This window comes from Melopsittacus undulatus, chromosome 3 (assembly GCF_012275295.1).
Source record: "Melopsittacus undulatus isolate bMelUnd1 chromosome 3, bMelUnd1.mat.Z, whole genome shotgun sequence".
NCBI lineage: Eukaryota > Metazoa > Chordata > Aves > Psittaciformes > Psittaculidae > Melopsittacus > Melopsittacus undulatus.
Genome location: NC_047529.1, coordinates 23264026 through 23283208, shown reverse-complemented (window position 1 = coordinate 23283208; position 19183 = coordinate 23264026). Strand labels below are relative to the sequence as shown.

At 41.5% G+C, this 19183-nt stretch overlaps 2 protein-coding genes across 3 annotated transcripts in view; both read right to left on the bottom strand.

Moving 5' to 3' along the window:
- WDR35 (WD repeat domain 35) overlaps window positions 1–2728 on the bottom strand; it is a 39374-nt gene extending 36646 nt beyond the window's left edge. For both annotated transcript variants that reach the window (XM_031046607.2, XM_031046608.2), the window contains exons 1-3: window positions 2619–2728; window positions 1922–2039; window positions 1041–1112 (exon numbers count right to left, since the gene is read on the bottom strand). In XM_031046607.2, the coding sequence (XP_030902467.2) occupies window positions 1041–1112; window positions 1922–2039; window positions 2619–2642 (214 nt within the window). In that variant the 5' untranslated portion in view covers window positions 2643–2728. The remainder of the gene's footprint in view (window positions 1–1040; window positions 1113–1921; window positions 2040–2618) is intronic.
- Window positions 2729–3626: 898 nt separating this feature from the next.
- On the bottom strand, window positions 3627–18390 carry MATN3 (matrilin 3). Its single transcript, XM_034061043.1, is given in 8 exon segments — window positions 3627–3684; window positions 5435–5540; window positions 10114–10238; window positions 12211–12331; window positions 12724–12849; window positions 16137–16206; window positions 16208–16710; window positions 18261–18390. Coding segments are annotated over 8 exon segments (1239 nt in total).
- Window positions 18391–19183: the final 793 nt, after the last annotated feature.

Here is a 19183-nt window from a genome sequence, read left to right as displayed (position 1 = left end):
CAAAGATATATTTAAGGCAAAAAATGGGTGTACTAAACTAAATTTGATTTCTTAAGAATAAATGTGAAGCTACTATAACATACAAGGAAATCTCATATACTATAAAAAAATAAAAGCTTATCCATCCACATGTGTTGCTAGAAAAAATGCATATGGAGCTTTTACTGACATTTCTGATTTTAGCCTATTATACAGAATTTAAAACTTTATATAAAAACTGTAAGAGAAAATTGTTCTCCTTTTTTAAAAAAGAAACCACAGTAGAACCACAGTAAAACTATAAATGTTTAACTCGGCAATTACAGTATTAACTGCCCATCTGTTTAGCTTTTCTCTTCTGCTATAAAACATTCTTTATCTGTCATTTATAAATGTAGTATGTGAACAAATATATCATGTTCTCCTACATAAACACTGAAAAAAATATTCCAGTCCCATGCAACTGTGTAGCACTTCCAGATTGATCATGCTAAAATCAGAAATAACAAGTGCCATACCAATAGCACTGCATGATTAAAAAAAAAAAACCAACAAAAAATAAAGTCTGTCTATAATATAACACATACAACAGCATCATCATTTAAATAAAAATCAGTATTTCTTTCTCAGGATAATGAATGGGTACCAAATAATTTGGAAAAAGCAAAGCCTGAGGTAATACAAAGCACAAGCCAGGCTGAAATGTCAAAGGACACAGACTTAGCCTTGCAAAATCCATAAGCAAACTTTAAATTGTAAGAGGCAGAGCTGAGTTTGGTTTGTGCAGCATGCATTTTGCATTACACATCAGCCACAAGAACTGAAGTTAGGCTACATCAGTTTGATTCTCAACCCAGTAATTCACACACAGATTATGATTGTAAGTATTTCATCAGGTAACTTGGTAAAAATAGATAGCCAGGGTATTACATACCTGAGCTGAACACTAATAACCTTTGTTTCAGACTTGTAATAAAAAGTTATGGCAAATTATTAATGTCACAAAATCTTGTATTTCTTTATTCTAAGCAAAAGTACATTAAATACCCAAAGCCACTTACCACTATGACCTTCAAGAGTTTGATTCACAGAAAGATTGCTAGGAGCTGCGAGTCCCTTTATTTTTGCTTCATCTGAAAATAACAAAACCAGCTATAAAATCAGCCTAACAAAGCACACATATTACTGTGCCTCTATCAATACTGCAGCTCATTCACTGCTTACATAGATAAAATTATTCACCTAAAAGAATGTAAATTGTAACTGCAGGATGAATTTTCCACCCTCAGTTCAATGTGTTTGCTATTCACGTCTGTCATCCAAATTCACACACTCTTTATGATCAAGCAGTTTTTCAGGGGAAAAAAAAAACCACCCAAAACCAAACACATTAAAAAAAACCCACATTAAAAAAAAAAAAAACAACTATGGCTATCGTGTTTTGTAACATTCAGTAAAATAAGTTTAAAATATTTTGAAAATATATTAGATTTTACTTTTCTTGGAACATTTTTATTTAGAAAACAAAAAAAAAATCGACACCTTTCTCCGTAAAATAATGAAGATGGTAGAGAACATTGAAACAAAATAAAGAAACCATAAAATAAATTCCAAAATAACCTGGAAGCCTACACAAAATGAACAAGAATGAAAAATGTGCCCTGAAAAAGAAAAAAAAAAGCACTAAAGAAAACTTCAGCAGATGTAACTAATGGGTACACAAATTACACATGTGCCATGTAAGACAAGCTGGAGGAAATCTGTGGAAAAGAAAGTAACACCACATTGGATGTTTTGGCAAATACATAACTATCTATGTACAGGTTTAAAAAGTGCAACACCATCAAGAAACTTGTGGAAGCAGTTATGCTTCCTGAAGTGCAGTGGATTTTGTTCTTAAGAAAACAAACAAACAAACCTAAAATCACCCGCACTTATTTACCTGTCTGTGTTTCTAATTTTAAGACTTTCAGTAATCCATCCTCTCCACCACAGGCTATGAAACCTTGATCCTTATTCCAGGAAATACACCTTAATCGAACATTACCAGGAATTGCAATCTGAAAAAGAAGCATTTTGTATCTCTACACAGCTAAAAGAATCGTGTTTTATTTTAAAAATACACTTCAAAGACACCTATGATAGCACACCAGATATATTTCTATCAACAGATCAGTACGTGCAAAAAGAAACAAAAGACAATGAGAGTTGCAAGCACTAATGAAACTGCAGCACAAGGCTTGAGAAAAGGTAACCTAACTCATGCAGTAAATCATAATAGCAGGACATCTTCAAAGGTGCGTTGAGAAGGCGTCATGAGCAGCGAAGCAGGGGAGAAGAATGCACATTGCTCTGACAAGAGCTGAGCCGACATCTGAAGACCGAAGACCAAAGCCCCAAGCCCTGAACCCAGGCCGCGAAGGAGCTGGCAGGGCAGATCAGGGCATCACTCTGGGCAAGGGCCAACCCCATGACCGCACCACCAGCGCCAGCAGAGCTGCAACCAGCGGGAGAGTCGCTAGAGTCCTATCAGCGCTCCGAGGCCTCCGCTCTCCCAATCCCCGGGGGCTCCCAACCCTCCGCGCTCCCAACCTCCGGGAAAAACCCCGCTGCCCCGGCTCTCCGTGCCCCAGGAGTACCTTCTTGCACAGGTAGATGAACATCCTGGCCGAGCGAGGGGAACGCCCCTCACCGCTTCTCACGGCGGCGCGACTAGGTGGGGGCCTCCCCGGTGACCGCGTCACCCTGGCAACCGCCGCCGGAAGTGCACTCGGGGCTCGCGCTCCGCTGTTTCCGGGAGCGGGAAGAGAGGGGTGGGCGCCGCTAATGTGGTGCTGTCCGCCAGTGTTCTCCAGGCCCAACCCCTCACACCCATCTGGCCCCAGCCCAGGGGTGCCTCCTGAGGCGGTGGCAGCCATGAGGCAGTGTCCTGCCGTTGCCAGTCGCCTGCCGGCAGCCACGGCAGGGCATGGCCCTTCTGAGCGGGAGGGTGGGCTGAGGGTTTGCCCACCCGCCTCAGTGGTTGACGGTTGTACACACCTTCGGTAGAAAGCACTGATAATTCATGAATAAAGGTCTGCTTTTACATGAGGGAAATCCGAAAGTTTGTGAATCCCAAATTGTTTGTACATAGTGTTTTTAGTGTAACTTGCATCAATACGTCCCCAGCCCAACCTCAGAGCTGCCCCAGGAGTAGCCGTTAACTGAGGTAACCGGCGGCTGTGGCTGAGGCACAGGGTGGCTTTCCCCTCGAACTTACTTTCTCATTTAATGGATAGAAGACATGGGCACAGTATTTACTCTGCCTTGCCATTTCACAGTTTTATAGTGTCACATACTGTATCCTTTTTTTTTCATTTTATTTACTTTTAAACAAGATAATAAAAATGCAGTTACTGTAGAAAAGCAGTACCTGCTGTACTGCTTGTACAGCAAAGCACAGCAGGTACAGATAGCTTTATGGTTATAAAGTGTCTGCACATGAAGATCCAGGGCCTGTTGTCTTCCTGAAGTCTTCTTGACATATAATTTGTCAATAACAACAAACCAACTGCTGTTTTGTGAGCTGTGCAACAAAATAAAGCTTGCTGAACTCAATAAAATGGATTGATTCTGAAAGAGTATTTGAAGATAAGTAGAATGATAGCTCAGACAACCTGCTGTCTGCCTTGATATGCCTCCAGCTTCTCAGACACTTCATCGAGTGGTCAGTTGTTAAGGGTAAAAAAATCAGTGTCTACAAGGTTTGTTTTATCTATAAACTTTCTCATTGCTACATTTTCAACAAAAAGTCTGTTTTCCAGGTGAGATCAATACATGCATGAACCAGAGATTGCAAAACATTTTAGAGACATGTCAATGTCTGGCAACTTCCCAAATGATCTCAGCAACCCTAATTTCTTATAAGGAGTTGGACCAAGTGACATTCAGAGCTGAAGAGCAGCAGGTGACAGTCTCTGCTGCTTTTTCCAGGTTGCCTTGAAAGCATGCTAGGGATACAAATTGTCCACCAAAGAATAACTCTGGAAAAAAAGCCTCAGTTATTTGTAATAAAGTGTATTCCTAACCTAAAACCACTGCATTTTATTCCGTGTCTTTGGGACAGAAAGACTGATCTCTGAAGGACAGGATACTATTGAGATGATGTTACAGGTTTCATTTTCTTGGTGCTCAGTTTTAACTACTCAGATTCCATGGAATTATAACCAAGGAAACAATCAGCAAGAAAACAAACCAAGGAAAATCAGCATCTTCCCTTCACTTTTTCCAGACTGAACTCCAAGCATACTGCAACAAGAGGGATTTGCAATCAGATCTTATAAAAATAACTGAATTTATTCAAGCACTGGGGAAGTCTCGTGTCATTGGCAGAAGTTTTCATTTGCCTTTCAGAAACTTTGGTGACCTGAGAAATTAGTTTATCTGTATAAATGAGTTCACATATAAAACTTACTAGTTTGCTCTCCTTCTTTGGTTAATCCTAGATACCCCACTCTTCCTTGGTTTTTAAGTCCCAGGGATCAGGATGACAACCACAGGCATGATGCTCATCTAAATCAATTCCTATTTGAACAGGAGCATCTTTTACAAGAAAAAAGCATGTAGTCTCAAAAATTTCCAGTGATGAAAATCTATCACAATCTTTGGCAAATCTTTGGCAAACTGTGATCAACCACTGGCACATCTAAAAATTGTGCCTTATGATGAATCACAGTTTGCTCAGCTTTAACTTCCAGTTACTGGTTCCTGCTGTGCCATCTGAGGGCATTTATTATATCATTCAGGCTTGCTGTGGTCCAGAGTTCACTACTTTCACTTTTTTGTTTGTTTTTTCCTCTCCCACGTGTTTGTAAAATGCTGGGCTCACACCCAACAGCCTGTACTTGGATGTCTCATGGAACCAAGCTTTGCCTCCAACATCATCACCCTGCCTTGAAGCTCTCCCATTCTCCTATATCCCAGCAGCTGGATATTCATAGGTTAGCACGTTTTCATGGAAAAGAAGAAGGTCCAACAAAATTGGTTGGTACAATGTCTGCCTGCAGAGGTGGGATGCAGACGAATACTGCAGCTGATGGGACTGTGTTCACCCTGCCTGTGAAGTTGTCTTGAAAATTTGGGTCATAATAGGAGGGATCAAAACTGAGCATTTGCTGTAACAGTAAAAGTCATCTGGAAAAATTATGAATAAAGCAGTTCAACATAGCATATATAACCTAGGGGTTGTGGGTATATGTATTTTATCTTTATCTTGGTACTAGAGCCCTTCAATAAAAAGTGAAAACATAGTAGTATTTAAAGTAAATGAGATTTTGCTTCATAATGTTTCTAAAATCACCATGAAAATACTTTCTGTGTTAAGGTATTTTCGTTCCACAGCTTATATCAAAACAGGTACATGTAAAATCCTAGTAAATAGCTGAATGCAGAAGATCATGTAAGAAAAAGGATGTATTTTGTAGACAGAGCTTCAAAGCATGAGGTGACTGAGTCCTGCAGGGCAGCTATGGCTTCACACTTACAGGACTCTTCAGGAGTTACAAGACTGCTTGTTATGGCTCCTAACAAAGAAAACAGCATTTACAATATTTATGACAATTATCAAACACTTAAATCCCCAGGAAAACACTTGATTCTGGAATGGGAGTCGATCTCATGCTGTGAGACTATGGCAAGCACTGAAACCCTGAGCAGTTGGGAAGAAGGGAGGAGGGCTGGTGAGGAGACACAAATTTCGATAGACCAGGTTCCTCAAAGCCCCTGGCCTTGAACACTGCCAGGGATGGGGCAGCCACAGCTTCTCTGGGCAACCTGTACCAGTACCTCACCACCTTTGCAGTGAAGAATTTCTTACTTACATCTAAATATATCTAAATAGAATCTAAATCTATACAAAGTCGAGGTTGCTGCCCTGCCAAAGCTGGACTGTAATGGCATTTGGGGTACCAATCATTGCCAAACACAGCACTCCTGAGAATGTATTAGCCCAAAGTTAAGCCTCCAGTTTTTCAAGTTATGCAAGAAGGCACATAGTGATCTTAACTACATAAAGAGTCAGTCAATGTCAGAGATTCGTCAGTTTCCATCAGTTTCTGAGATGTAGATGGAATTAGATACTGAAATATCAGCTTGGGAAGAAATAAGAAGAATATAATTTACCACTGGTAAATAATACAAAAATGAAAACAGGAACACATGCATTCATTTAAAATACTAAGCAATAGAGCTCAGCTAGATTATCAATGTATATCATAGATACAATGTGTATCACCCCACAAGTACTACTGGTTTGTAACATTGGCAATATACATGCATAGGGAGTATAATTTTTGATTCAAGAGGTGTGAACATTCCAATATCACATGAATATGGACAGAGGGAACAACCCATTCAAATAGGCCCAAATGAATTTAAAATCTAGTAGAAAGGCACAGCAGTATTAACTGAGGAGCCAGATAGTATAACAGAAAAGTCATTATTCTGTTAAGCAAGAGAAAGCAAGCATTGCCCTGCTCCACAGTAGTTCCATTGAATCTGTTCCTAGGTCTTGCCCTCAGTCTTCCAGACTTACAGGGGGCTAGCCTCAGCTGTCCTGAAGAATTCCTTTTTCGCTATAATTCACCACAAGATGAGGGATGATCACAAAGTGCTCAGAGATGATAATTTCATTGCGGTATAATGTGAGTTCTTAGCTACGTGAAAGGTAATTTAACCTTACCTATTCTACAAACAAAATAGGAGCTAAGCTGTACCACTTGCTGCAGGCTTATAACAAACATATCAACAGCTACAGAAGCACAGATACTGTGGTGAGATTACCATCTACATCTGAGACCAGAATAATAAGCTTGCAAAGGTAGAGCCGCCTTAAAAGAGGGCCCACAAGTATGAAATACCCTTTCAACAAGTTATCAAGAGGTAGTACCTGCATGTAATATCTGTCTCTTTATACATGCTTTTTTTTTCTACATTGCCTCCAAAGGCAATGACAGCAGATTATTCAGTAATTCTTTCTGTAGATATATAAATGCATAGCTGATAAATGCCAAACAAATAAGGTGAACATTGTAACAGTAAAACAATAGAAATATTATACCTGGATACAATTTCTCTTTTTTTTTTTCCTGAATTTTGGGTTCTTTTTTTGTTTCCCAACCATGCCATTGATACTTCCATTTTGTAGGGAAACTGCAAAGTCTATGAACAGATTCATTTCTAGTCTGGAAAAATTACTTTGTCTTAGAGCCAGTGTTGAAACTGGTGTCTCCTTGATTCCACTGAACTGGTATTTGTTCAGCTCCCTTCTTTGGAACATTTCACGGGCTTTATGGTCAATGTACAAAGAAGAGCTGTTCAAGAGTCAGCTGGAGGAAGGCCAGTTCAAAGCTCCACAGCAATGTGGCTGGTTTCTAACCAACTGCCACGGGTTTTTTTTATATTTCAAATGAAACTCTTAAACAACAGATACAGATTCTCTTTGAATCATGTCTATTTTAACAAAATTACTTTTCCAGCCAACCTTGACAACTGCCCAAGGGTACCCTGGAAGTCTTCTACAGTCCTTCTGTGAAATGTAGTCTTCCAGTATTTGATATTCAAAATCTTGGACACCCCTATTGCCACTGGGATGCTCAACAAGTCATACTAAACATGCTAGAGTTATGTTTTTATACTGCATTTTACTGTTTAGGTATACTGTTACACTGTTTAAGTCCAGACCTATTAAAAATGACTATATTTACAGATGGCATTTGGCTATATCCACCTATTTTATAACTTTGCTCTTACATGGAGCTCTTAGCCACGTGGTGTTACAAGTGGCAAGTTATTCCTACTCTGAACCAGAAATCCTACTAGGTACCTCTTGAGGTCCCTTCCAGTCTGACTAAGATTACTTTGTAAAATCTGTGTTCACTCAGATCGCAGCTGCCTGACCTCACCAGATGTGAAGTGCTAGATCACCTCCAAAGGCATGCTAAGAACAGTTTCCAGTACACAGTAACTTCTAGTCAGGAGACCAGGAAGGAAAGGAAAAACCCCTTCTAAAATGATTTACTATGACACAAAGTCCCTGAGAAGCTAAAGAAGCAAACAGCAACATGAAATTCATCTGGGAGGGGAGGACATCACATAAAACTGTCTCCTGCATGGTGGTACACAGATTCAAAGCACTGCAAAGTGTTTTACTGTGTGACTAACACCAACTATTCTCTCTTTAATTATGTCTCAGTTCTAGGCTCACTGAATATTGCATATTTTATATATAGAGTGAAGGCTTTAGTTTTAAGATAATAAAGGACAAATGGTAAGCAGTTACTAGCACTGTTACATATAAAGTGCTTTATATCTCTGAATGTTGCTCAAACTGGTAAAGGAAAAGTGACATAGAATTGTCTTATGACATGTGAATGCATGTGAAAATTTGTCAAACAGATACAGTCCTTCTAATGAGAGCTGGGACTGTGAGAGTGAAGACCCTAGGCCCACTGCAGGAAAGGATCTGGTTCGAGACCATCTTAAGAACCTGAACGTGCACAAGTCCTTGGGACCTGATGAAAGCCATCTGCGGGTCCTGAAGGAGCTGGTGAATGAAGTTGCTAAGCCACTGGCCATCATATTTGAAAAATCATGGCAGTCAGGTGAAGTTCCTGATGACTGGGAAAAGGGAAATATAACCCCCATTTTCAAGAAGAGGAAAATGGATGACCCAGGGAATTACAGACCACTCAGTCTCATCTCTGTGCCTGGCAAAAACTTGGAGCAGATTCCTCTGGAAAGCATGTTAGGGCACATGAAAAACAACAAGGTGCTTGGTGACAGCCAGCATGGCTTCACTAAGGGGAAATCCTGCCTGACCAATTTGGTGTCCTCCTATGATGGGGCTACAGAACTGACGGACAGGGGTAGAGCAGCTGACATCATCTCTCTGGACTTGTGCAAAGCGTTCAACACTGTCCCACATGACATCCTTGTCTCTAAATTGGAGAGACATCAATTTGATAGGTGGACCACTCAGTGGACAAAGAACTGGATGGACGGCTGCATGCAAAGGTCAACGGCTCAATGTCCATCCGGAGACCAGTAACGGGTGGTATCCCTCAGGGATTGGTGTTGGGACTGACTGGTCTTGTTCAACATCTTTGTCAGTAACATGGACAGTGGGATTGAGTGTGCCCTCTGCAAGTTTGCCGATGACACCAAGCTGTGTGGTTCAGTTGATATGCTGGAAGGAAGCAATGCCAGCCAGAGGGACCTTGACACACTTGTGAGGTGAGCTGATGCCAACCTCATGAAGTTTAACCATGACAAGTGCAAGGTTCTACACCTGGGTCAAAGCAATCCCAGGCACAGCTACAGGTTGGGCAGAGAAGAGATTCAGAGCAGCCCTGCAGAGAAGGACTTGGGGGTGTTGGTCAATGAGAAAATGAACATGAGCCAGCAGTGTGCACTGGCAGCCCAGAAAGCCAACCGTATTCTGGGCTGCATCAAAAGGAGCATGACCAGCAGGTCAAAGGAGGTGATCCGGCCCCTCTACTCTGCTCTTGTGAGACCTCACTTGGAGTATTGTGTGCAGTTTTGGTGTCCTCAACATAAAAAGGACATGGAACTGTTAGAACAAGCCCAGAGGAGGCCACGAGGATGAAGAGGGGAGTGGAGCACCTCCCATATGAAGACAGGCTGAGAAAGTTGGAGCTGTTCAGCCTGAAGAAGAGAAGGCTGCATGGAGACCTCATAGCAGCCTTCCAGTATCTGAAGGGGGCGTATAGGGATGCTGGTGAGGATACTATTCATTAGGGACTGTAGTGATAGAACAAGGGGTAACAGGTTGAAACTTAAACAGGGGAAGTTTAGATTGGATCTAAGGAAGAAGTTCTTTATCGTAAGGGTAGTGAAGCACTGGATTGGGTTGCCCAGGGAAGTTGTGAATGCTCCATCCCTGGCGGTGTTGAAGGCCAAGTTGGACAAAGCCTTTGGTGACATGGTTTAGTGTGAGGTGTCCCTGTCCATGGCAGGGGGGTTGGAACTAGATGATCTTAACGTCCTTTCCAACCCTAACTATTCTATGATTCTACTTCAATACATGTACTGAGCTGGGGAGGGTATGGGGGATATAGAACAGCAAGCTGCTCTTACTTGAGCAAGTCTTCTTGTCTGGGTTCAGGGTGTAGCCTTCGTAGCAGTAACAAGTATAGGATAGATCGTGTCTCACATAGACCTGCTCACAGTCATGCCTTCCGGGTTCACACATGTCCACAGCGAAGGAAGACAACATGAGGAGAGAAGAATATTAGTCAATACCCAAATCTTCAGACTTTTAAACTGGTGTTAGTAGTTCCATTTTGCAAACAGATCTTCATTTAGAATCAAACCAGGATGTTTTTTATTGCATGTCAGCACACTATTAGCCATAGCAGGGAAAACAAAGAGTGTTCCCATCTTTCAATCAGTGTCATAAAATTAATGTAATTTTTGGAATATTGGCAACAGTATTTTTCAGTTATAACAGATTGCAAAAGGAATTGAATTAGCAGTGAGCCAGCTGCAAAGTAATCATCCAAAGGTATTTCAGAGAAGAAGTAACTGGATTTTAAGAAATTATTTGGCATGATTTCAGCTTTAATTGGGTTGAGTAAGACACTGTTTTACAGAGTGAAAACATCATAAACAGAAGAGTATACATGGCTGCTGAATAAAAAAGAAACTTGGCACCCACTGCCAGTTGCAAAGTGGGCACCTTATGTGTGAGGCTGATCATTTCTGCCAAATTTAACACGTCAGCTCTGACAGGCTAAGTTGAGAGGGAGTTCCTATATTTGGATATCTTTGCAGTAAAGAGGTCCAGTAAGGCACAAGGAAAGAAAGAATGATGGAAAGAAAGAACGAAGGGAAAGAAAAATTAAAAAAAGAAAAATGAAGACCACTCCTGGACCTAGACTATTTTTGTTACATCACAAAGACCTGTATGGATGAGACACTCTTGAATAATTTATCAGAGAAATAACACAAATTAACCTGCTTTTTAAGAGCTACTTGCTTTTAGCTGAACACAGTATTTCTCTAATCAGGTCTCACCTGAGCAAGTCTTGTCTGCATTCAGAGTGTATCCTTCATAGCAGTCACGGCTGTGTGATACATCATTATTCAAACACACCTGTGCACAATCATGCTTCGAGGTGCACACATGCCCGTGGCTGTGGTGAGCCATGTTTTAGAAAAGAAACCTGTTAATCCCTCCCAAACACTCAAGTATTTTAAATGCTTCAACATTCATAAATACAATTTAATTAGGATTCTAATTAGGATTCAACCAGCACCCTACTACATTATTATATTATGCTGCAGACAACTAAATTCAGTTACTAATTATTTAATGCAGGAGGCAGATACCGGGACTGCAAGACATTACTACACCACATCTCACACAAGTCTGATTTTCACAAGCAATTATAACAGTGCTGAATATGCCCAGCAAGGATGAAGCTAAAACACCATACTGAGAAAAAAACAAATGCACAAATAAGCAGGACTACAAGAAGTTTATGTTCTCTCTTCACAAATAAGAAGAGTGAAAACTTAAGTGGGAAGAATGCTTATGTGCTCTCAAAGGGAGGGATGAACTTACCATTTATAAAATAGCTACCCTAAGGCTGGTGCTGCTCAAAACTTCTGGATTAAAAGAAACAACAAAGAGAAGTATTTGGAGGGAAACAAGTTTTTATAATAAGCTATTTTTTTCAGAGTGCCAATTCAAGGAGTAGAAAAGGGAGAAGCTGCTGTCGGTGTAAGACCAGGGTTGCTGTATAGCAGAACCCTATGCAACTTTGGGAGCAGAGCAAGCTGTAAAAACCCCTATGTTTCAACAGGAAAAATGGAGAGGACATGGGAAAATCATCAGGCTCTAAGTTCTCTATGGACCTGTGGCACTTACTCTCCAATGGAGACACAGTGCTGGAGGGCATCTGCAAGTAGGTTCATTCTCTCTCAGGGACTAAGTTTACGAAGTACTATAAAGACCATAAAATGGTAGGTAAGTGCCACATTGCATTTTTTTATCAATGCATTTAAATAAAAATGCAATGCTGCTGTTATTGGAACCAAGGGGAAAGGCTCCAGGTCAACTCTGGATGTCTGTAAGCAATTTTTCAAGTAGAAACAATGAGGGTAATTTGCAGAAAACATGTCCATGTCTCCATAAAGTTCATCCATTAAAGTAGCCTTTAACTCTTATGTGAGCAAGTCTTCCTGTCTGAATTCAGGGTGTTGCCCTCATACCAGTTACAGACATAGGATTCGTTATTTCTTACACAGATCTGATCACAATTATGCCTTCCAGGTGCACATATGTCCACAGCTGCAAAACACGTTAAACAAGTAATTGTTAATAAAAAGCAGTTTAAGATGGAGTGCATATTCCCATTTTCAGAGAGATTTGTAATCAGCTCAGAAATTGCAATAGTAATTGAAAGAATTAGAGTAACTGGTAGGAGAAAATATTTATACAGTGTTTACATCTGAAGACTTTGTTTTGTCATCTGGCCCTAACAAATGTATCTGTAGGCATACAGATAACAAGGATGGTGATAGAATCAAACTATTTCTCACCATTACTTGCAGCAAAATTTATTATTTAAGATACAGATGTTCACAATTTCAACCAAAATACACAAGTAGCTTCTCAAATCCCATTATGGTGTTAAAAAGTGGTATTTTTCTAGTTGAGCATATTTACTGAAGGAGTAATACCTGAGCAGGTTCTCTTATCTGGATTCAGAGCATAGCCTTCATAGCAATCACAACGGTAGGATCCACCACTGTTGCTCACACAGATCTGCTCACAGTCATGGGCTCCAAGTGCACACACATTCACAGCTACAAAGAGTATTTACAGAAAAAGATTTTCAGTTATCCCAAAGGAAAGAAACAGCCATTAATAATTTATGCTTAAAAAAGTACATCTTGCACTGTTTGCTGGATTAGTAGCAGTAAATGTCAGTGCTGTGTCACTGTCACAGAAAGTTTCAGGCATCTTTTGCATCATTCTGTAGCTAGAAGAAAGAGGTCATGACTGACACTGGAACAACTGAATTGAAATAACACAACACCTGTGGTGGCAGGCAGGATGGATTGAAAAGGGTGCAACAGGGAGATAAGCATTTTGTAACATAACACTGGAAATGAGAACTCAGCAATGAAAAAAAACTGGTCTTTTTTATCCAGTCCCTTTCAGACAAGCAGCTGAAATAATCCCAAAATGTATGTCACTGTTTGGCAGTTTACTGACTTCTGCTCACTGGCATACAACCTGACTTATTAATTCCTGCTGCACTGTAAAAAACTCCCATGTAAACCGAAACACAATAGAATAGAATAGAATAACAAAAACAGCAACAGAAATAACTTCAAGACGAGGAGGACAAGAAAAATGACTCAGAGGTGATAGGATAACACACTGTCTCCTCAGAGATAAAAAAAGTGTCTGTGTCATGATAATCCAGATGTATCAGCCAGCAAAAAAAACCCACCATTGCAAGATGGGGGTGTGAGGGCGGAAGTTGCCCTGACCCATCAGATTAAAAAGTCAAGACCAAAAGATGTGGAGGAAAGTCTCTACAGTAAGGTAGCTTTACAGGCACATGGAACTCTGAATAACAAAATAACGTCTAAACCTCAGAGAACTGAGAACCTGAAACTGCAGACTACAAAATGAGGTTCAATTTTTGGGGACCAGCAAACAGTAAGGTCATCTGCCTCATCCGACTGAGAAAACGGCAAACAGTGATAGGAAAAACAGTGTGATGGATGTCAGCTGACCCATGTGTGCTGTGGTGACAGGACACACGACACAACTGTGGTAATGCTGGGCCATCTCTGCTATGCACTATATGTGTTGACAGTCTTTTCCTTTACAGCTGGTCTAATCAAACTATTTATTAGTTACTGATTAGTTTTTCTCAAGTATATCTAGCTTTGGATCTGCCACTTCTTTGGTGCCTCTGTTTCTCCCCACAGACTGTAAAGGAAACCTAAATACTCTCTTACAATGTGGCTATGGACTACTGGTAAAATCAAACTGGAAAACCATAGTGATGAGATAGGAAATGAGAAGACAGAGTGCTTGAATCTTCTTATGTATTTCTGAATGCAAGACAACACTTCCATTTTCTAAAAAAATGGACGATTTTGATGTCCCCTAATATGCTTATAAGGTCCTTCCATTTGTAAAAACAAATCTGAAACCGATCCAGCACCTTTTCATTCTGCTACACTCTTGGGAATACGAGAATTCATCTCCATGACTTATGAAAAAATCTGTGGGTGATATTTTCAAACATAACTGAGAAGCTCAGACTCAAATGTTCAGATTGTTGTGGTAGCAAGTCTAGCCTCCACTGATTTGAACACAGATTCAAGATTAAGATTTTCCACATCCAGGATGGTCTCATGTTGAACGATGCTCTCAATGCATCAAGAACTTGATGTTAGCCAACCATTTTGCCCCTGAACATTAGTTTCACTGTTTTTGGTTCACGCTACAAACAAATTTATTTGCCTTGGCCAAACCAAAGAAAATCCTAATTGTCACTGATGGGGCTAGATTTCTAACCAAAAAGCAGCCTGGAGCTGGAAAAGACCTGGTTTACCTCCAAAGTCTTACAAGACCCTTTTAGATTCATTTGGTTTGTAGGAACCTTTTTAAAAACTATTCCTTTTACCCTGCTCATGTTCACGAATCCCTCAGATTCTGGCTAACTGCACTCAGTTACTCTGGAAGTGTGTATGTGTGAGCTCTCTTTGGTTTATCCTCCAGCCTAGTAAGACCATAATTTCTATACTTTGGCACAATAAACAGTGAGTTTACCCTTAAGAACAAGAGATTTTTCTATGATACTATGAAAGGACTTGCTTTGGTGAGAACATAAGTGGAAAATTAGAGCTACGTTCACAGCACACATACTTGTCCAACTAGATGGGCACTTATGCCCTTCCAGCTACCAGAGTGAGAGTCTGGTCACATCAGCAACCCAACATGACATCAAGCCAAACCTCAAGGCTTTTCCTATGTTAATTATTGAGCAAAGTGTCCTGCCTGTAGATAGTTCTACACATTTATTTCATACCTAGAAAAAGACATCTATTCACTCCAAACATATTTAAGAGGTATGGTGGTAATTTTTAGTAAGGGTTTGTTTTTTTTTGTAAGACATTGCCAACCAGGTTCCTGAGGCAAAGGCTGTTATTTCAATTCTCTTATAATGTTCTTTGCACCCAATTTTAGCCATTACACGATGGAGACTCATTTTACAAGAAATTTCCTTAGAAATCTACTAGGAAATTCTACTTCATGTGACTTTTTAGCTGTTAAAATGTTGTAATTTGACTTTTGCGAGTAGGGCTGTGTCATAGCTATCTATAGGAAGTTCTGAATACTCCAAATATATGACCTGTCTCTTCTGTAAATGAGAATAACCCACACTGGCCTAAGATCATAAGTGGAGTCCTAGCACAAACCAAATAGACATCCAGCATTTTTCCAAGACTAGCTCTGAAAAAGCTAAGCTAATTCAACCTGTCGCACAGTTCTCTGTCTAAATCATGTTGCAGAGAAACAGAGAAAGGTCCAAGTTTGGCTCAGTGAAAAAGCCCAGGAATGCCTGCAGAGTGAAAGCACATCCTGAGATGACCTGCTTTTTTGTTTGGGCACTTCATCCTGCAACAAATTTCTCCAGCTAGCATGGTGGTTCACCTGCTCTATAAGAAACCGTTCAGCACCACACTCCCACCCTACTTGCTTCCCAGTGAGATGAAAAAAAGACATGAGCAGACTGCACAGCTCCAGTGTGGGCTTTCAGTAAGTCAGTAAAAATACATAGCCAAATCCCGGCCAGATTGATGTCCTTTCTCTTGCACCAAATCAGATCAACTAGGAACAAAAAAGGTCCACTGAAATCAGATCTGTTACTTGCATGGTAAGGTCACCACTCAAAATTAAAGGTCATTACTTGGCCTCCACTGAATAAAAGGGTTGGCTTGTTTGTTCAATAGGTGGCAAATGCATAACACTTCTGAAAAAGAAACACTGCTTTCTGAGGGAGTAGGACCACAGTAGAAGCCCAAAGGAGCCAAATTAGACCGTCCTCTTGGACTGACCACCTTACCACAGAAAGTCTCTCTGAACTGTGATGTCAGCTTTTCGATCACACAGTAGGTCTCTACATGGAAGACATACATGTTCATCCAGTGGTTCACTGGCCATTATCCTCAGGGACTACATGTCTGCCTGGTCTACCCCAATTGCATAGATCTCGATGCCAGTGATCCGGGCTCTTGCTGCCATGTCTTGAACCTTGTCTCATGGCCATCTATCTGTCACAACAATGACTACCTTGGGGATATTGAAGGGTGCTGGCCAGATGCCCATTTCCTCTGTGAGGATTTCATCCATGGCAGTTTGGATGGCAAGGCCAGTCATTGTGCCAGCAGACAAGGGCTCAATGTGTGATACAGCCTCTTTCACTGATGCTTTATCAAAGTAGGTCTGGAGGGGGAACTCTACTTTAACAATGTTGGTATAATTCATGACTGCCACACAGGTTGTTCTTTCACCAATGTCCAGAGTATCAATCATTTTTTACAAGAAGATTTTCACTTTCTCAAACTCTTCAGGTCAGACACTGCAGGAGCTGTCTACAATGAAGACAACGTCAAGCGGCCGGTTCTTGCAGGCAACATCTGTCAAGAGGGAAGGAAAATATTCCAGTCATCTCCTACACAGGACCAGAGCTCTCCCCCTTGGGCAGTGAGAGCTGTCATGGCAAACTGCTCCTACCAGATAGATGTTGGCACCCTTCATTCTTTCCTAAAAAGCTTAAAATTATAGTGAACAACACATTATAAATTCTTAAGTGTTAATTTTGACAAGTAATTGGTAACTGAATTTTTCTAAGCACTAACAGATAGGTCCACATTTGAGCTCACAAAATGTCTAACTATCCTTGAAACAAAGGGTTGTGTTCACATGTAACAGCCAATGCAGAAATTTAGCAATCATATATAATGTACTTACTTTTATTTTCGCAAAGATAAATCATTAATTCCATTTTTATAAGTTACAGAAATAAAATGGTAAAACAACAGGCTAGATTACATCATTAACAGATCCTAACAATACAGATTGCTGAATAGGAATTATTTCTTGTTTGTAACTCACAATCCAAAGTACACAACAAGAAGAAATAAAGGCCAATGGGAAAAAGATGCAAACGGTGCTGTGATAAGGGCTTCTTTATAAGTTGTTACTGTTCTAAGGCTTCTAGAGCAAAGAAAAAAATGAAATTACTTTTGAAGTAATTTTACATGTAAAAAAAAAAAAAACAAAAAACATTTACACAGATTTCTAGCTTCCAAAATTCCTCATTGCCGTAGAAATCTACACAAACAAAAAAGCCGAAACTTTTCTTCCAATGCATTAAAAACCTTTTTTTCTCTTGTGAAAAAGGAAGGAAATGAAAATCAAATTGCACAGCTAGAGCTTACTTCCATCAGGAAACACAGCAGCAAAGCCGATTTTGCCTTCGGACAGAGTAATGGACTGGATGGAGCTAGGATGCTCTCCAGGTATATTATAGACAATTCTACATGCATTCGACAACTCATTTTTTTGCATAATGATTTAGAAGAATGGCTTTGTGCCCTCTGGGAAGCTGGGAAAATGAAGAAATGTTTGCACATGGACATGTAGCTCAAGACATGGAAGAAAAAGACTCATAACTCATGCCCCCCCCCCCCCCCCCCCCCCCCCCCCAAAAGAATGACCAAATACAAGGCTTGCAGGCAGAAAAAGAAAAAATTACATTTTAGATTAAGGGAAAAAAAAACCCACAAAGAAAAAGCTTTTCGGGTTTTTTTTTGTTTGTTTGTTTGGGTTTTTTTTTTCAGCTTTTTCAGATCCTTCCGTGACTCTGAAATAAAGACGTTTCAAGAAATGAACCCAGGTAGGGAAGAGCTATGTTGGGTTTAGAGATTAGCAAGGCCAGTTTTGCACAAGAAAGAGCAGTTAGCACTTGTTCCTGCAAGCGAGCGGTCCTCGGACCACTGCAGCTACAGCGAGGTGTCCCTGCGGCGCAGGCTCCCAGCGATGCTCTGAGCAGCTCAGCACGTAAGGCACAGGGAACAGAAGCAGCGCGGGCTGCACGGGAGCGCGGCGGGTGCAGCAGGGAACGAGGCAGGGACCGAGCGGGGGGCTCACCCCCGGGCCGGGCCGGTACCTGCGGCGGCGAGGCCATCGGAGCTGCTCCCGGGCGAGCACGGCTGCCGGCGCAGGCGGTGGTGGGAGCCCCGCTCCGCGGGCAGCAGGTGCGGCAGCAGCAGCAGCGCCCGGCAGCAGCCGAGGGTGCCGAGCGCCCTCCGCATGGTGCTGCTGCCGCCGCCGCCAGCCCCGTCGCCTTTAAAGCTGCCAGCGGCAGTAGGGGCCACGGGATGGGATGGACAGAGGGCTGTTCCCCTCCGCCCCGCCGCGGGTGGGAAGGAAGCGCTGGAAGGGTTGGAGCTCCGCTTTGGTTTTTTGGCATCTTTTGGCGCTCGGAGCGCCCGGGCGAGGACAGGCTTCAAAACTGGGAGCAGAGGGAGCTCAACCAGAACCGCAGCCTTTCTCCCAGCGCTGGAATCATTCTATCAGGATCTGCCAACTTTGCACTTCTGGTTTCAAGGCTTTAGCTCCGGGCCAGTATTTGCAAAGAAAGGGAGAAAAAGCTAACAGCCTGATCACCGAGGTACAATAAACCGCCTCCCCTGTTGTCTGGTCTCTGGCGCTGCAGATCCTACCAGTTCCTGTGGGAAGCCACAGCAAACTGTAAGGGAAAGCAGGATTTAGGACACAAACACGCTACAATCTGCAGCACAGCCTTTTAGAAGACACCTTTGCTGACCCCACAGTTGACACAGGGCGATCATTTTGCCCTTAACCTCTGTAAGAGGAACTGGAACCCCAAATATGCTCTGAGGGCTGAACACCTCTCTTATGAAGGCAGGCTGAGAGAGTTGGGATTGTTCAGCCTGGAGGAGGCTCTGCAGAGACATTAAAGGGGCCAACAAAAAAGCTGCACAGGGACTTTTTACAAGGACATGTAGGGATAGAACAAAATAGAATGTCTTTAACATGTCAGAGTAGATTAAGGTTACGTTAGCAAGTTGTTCACTATGAAGT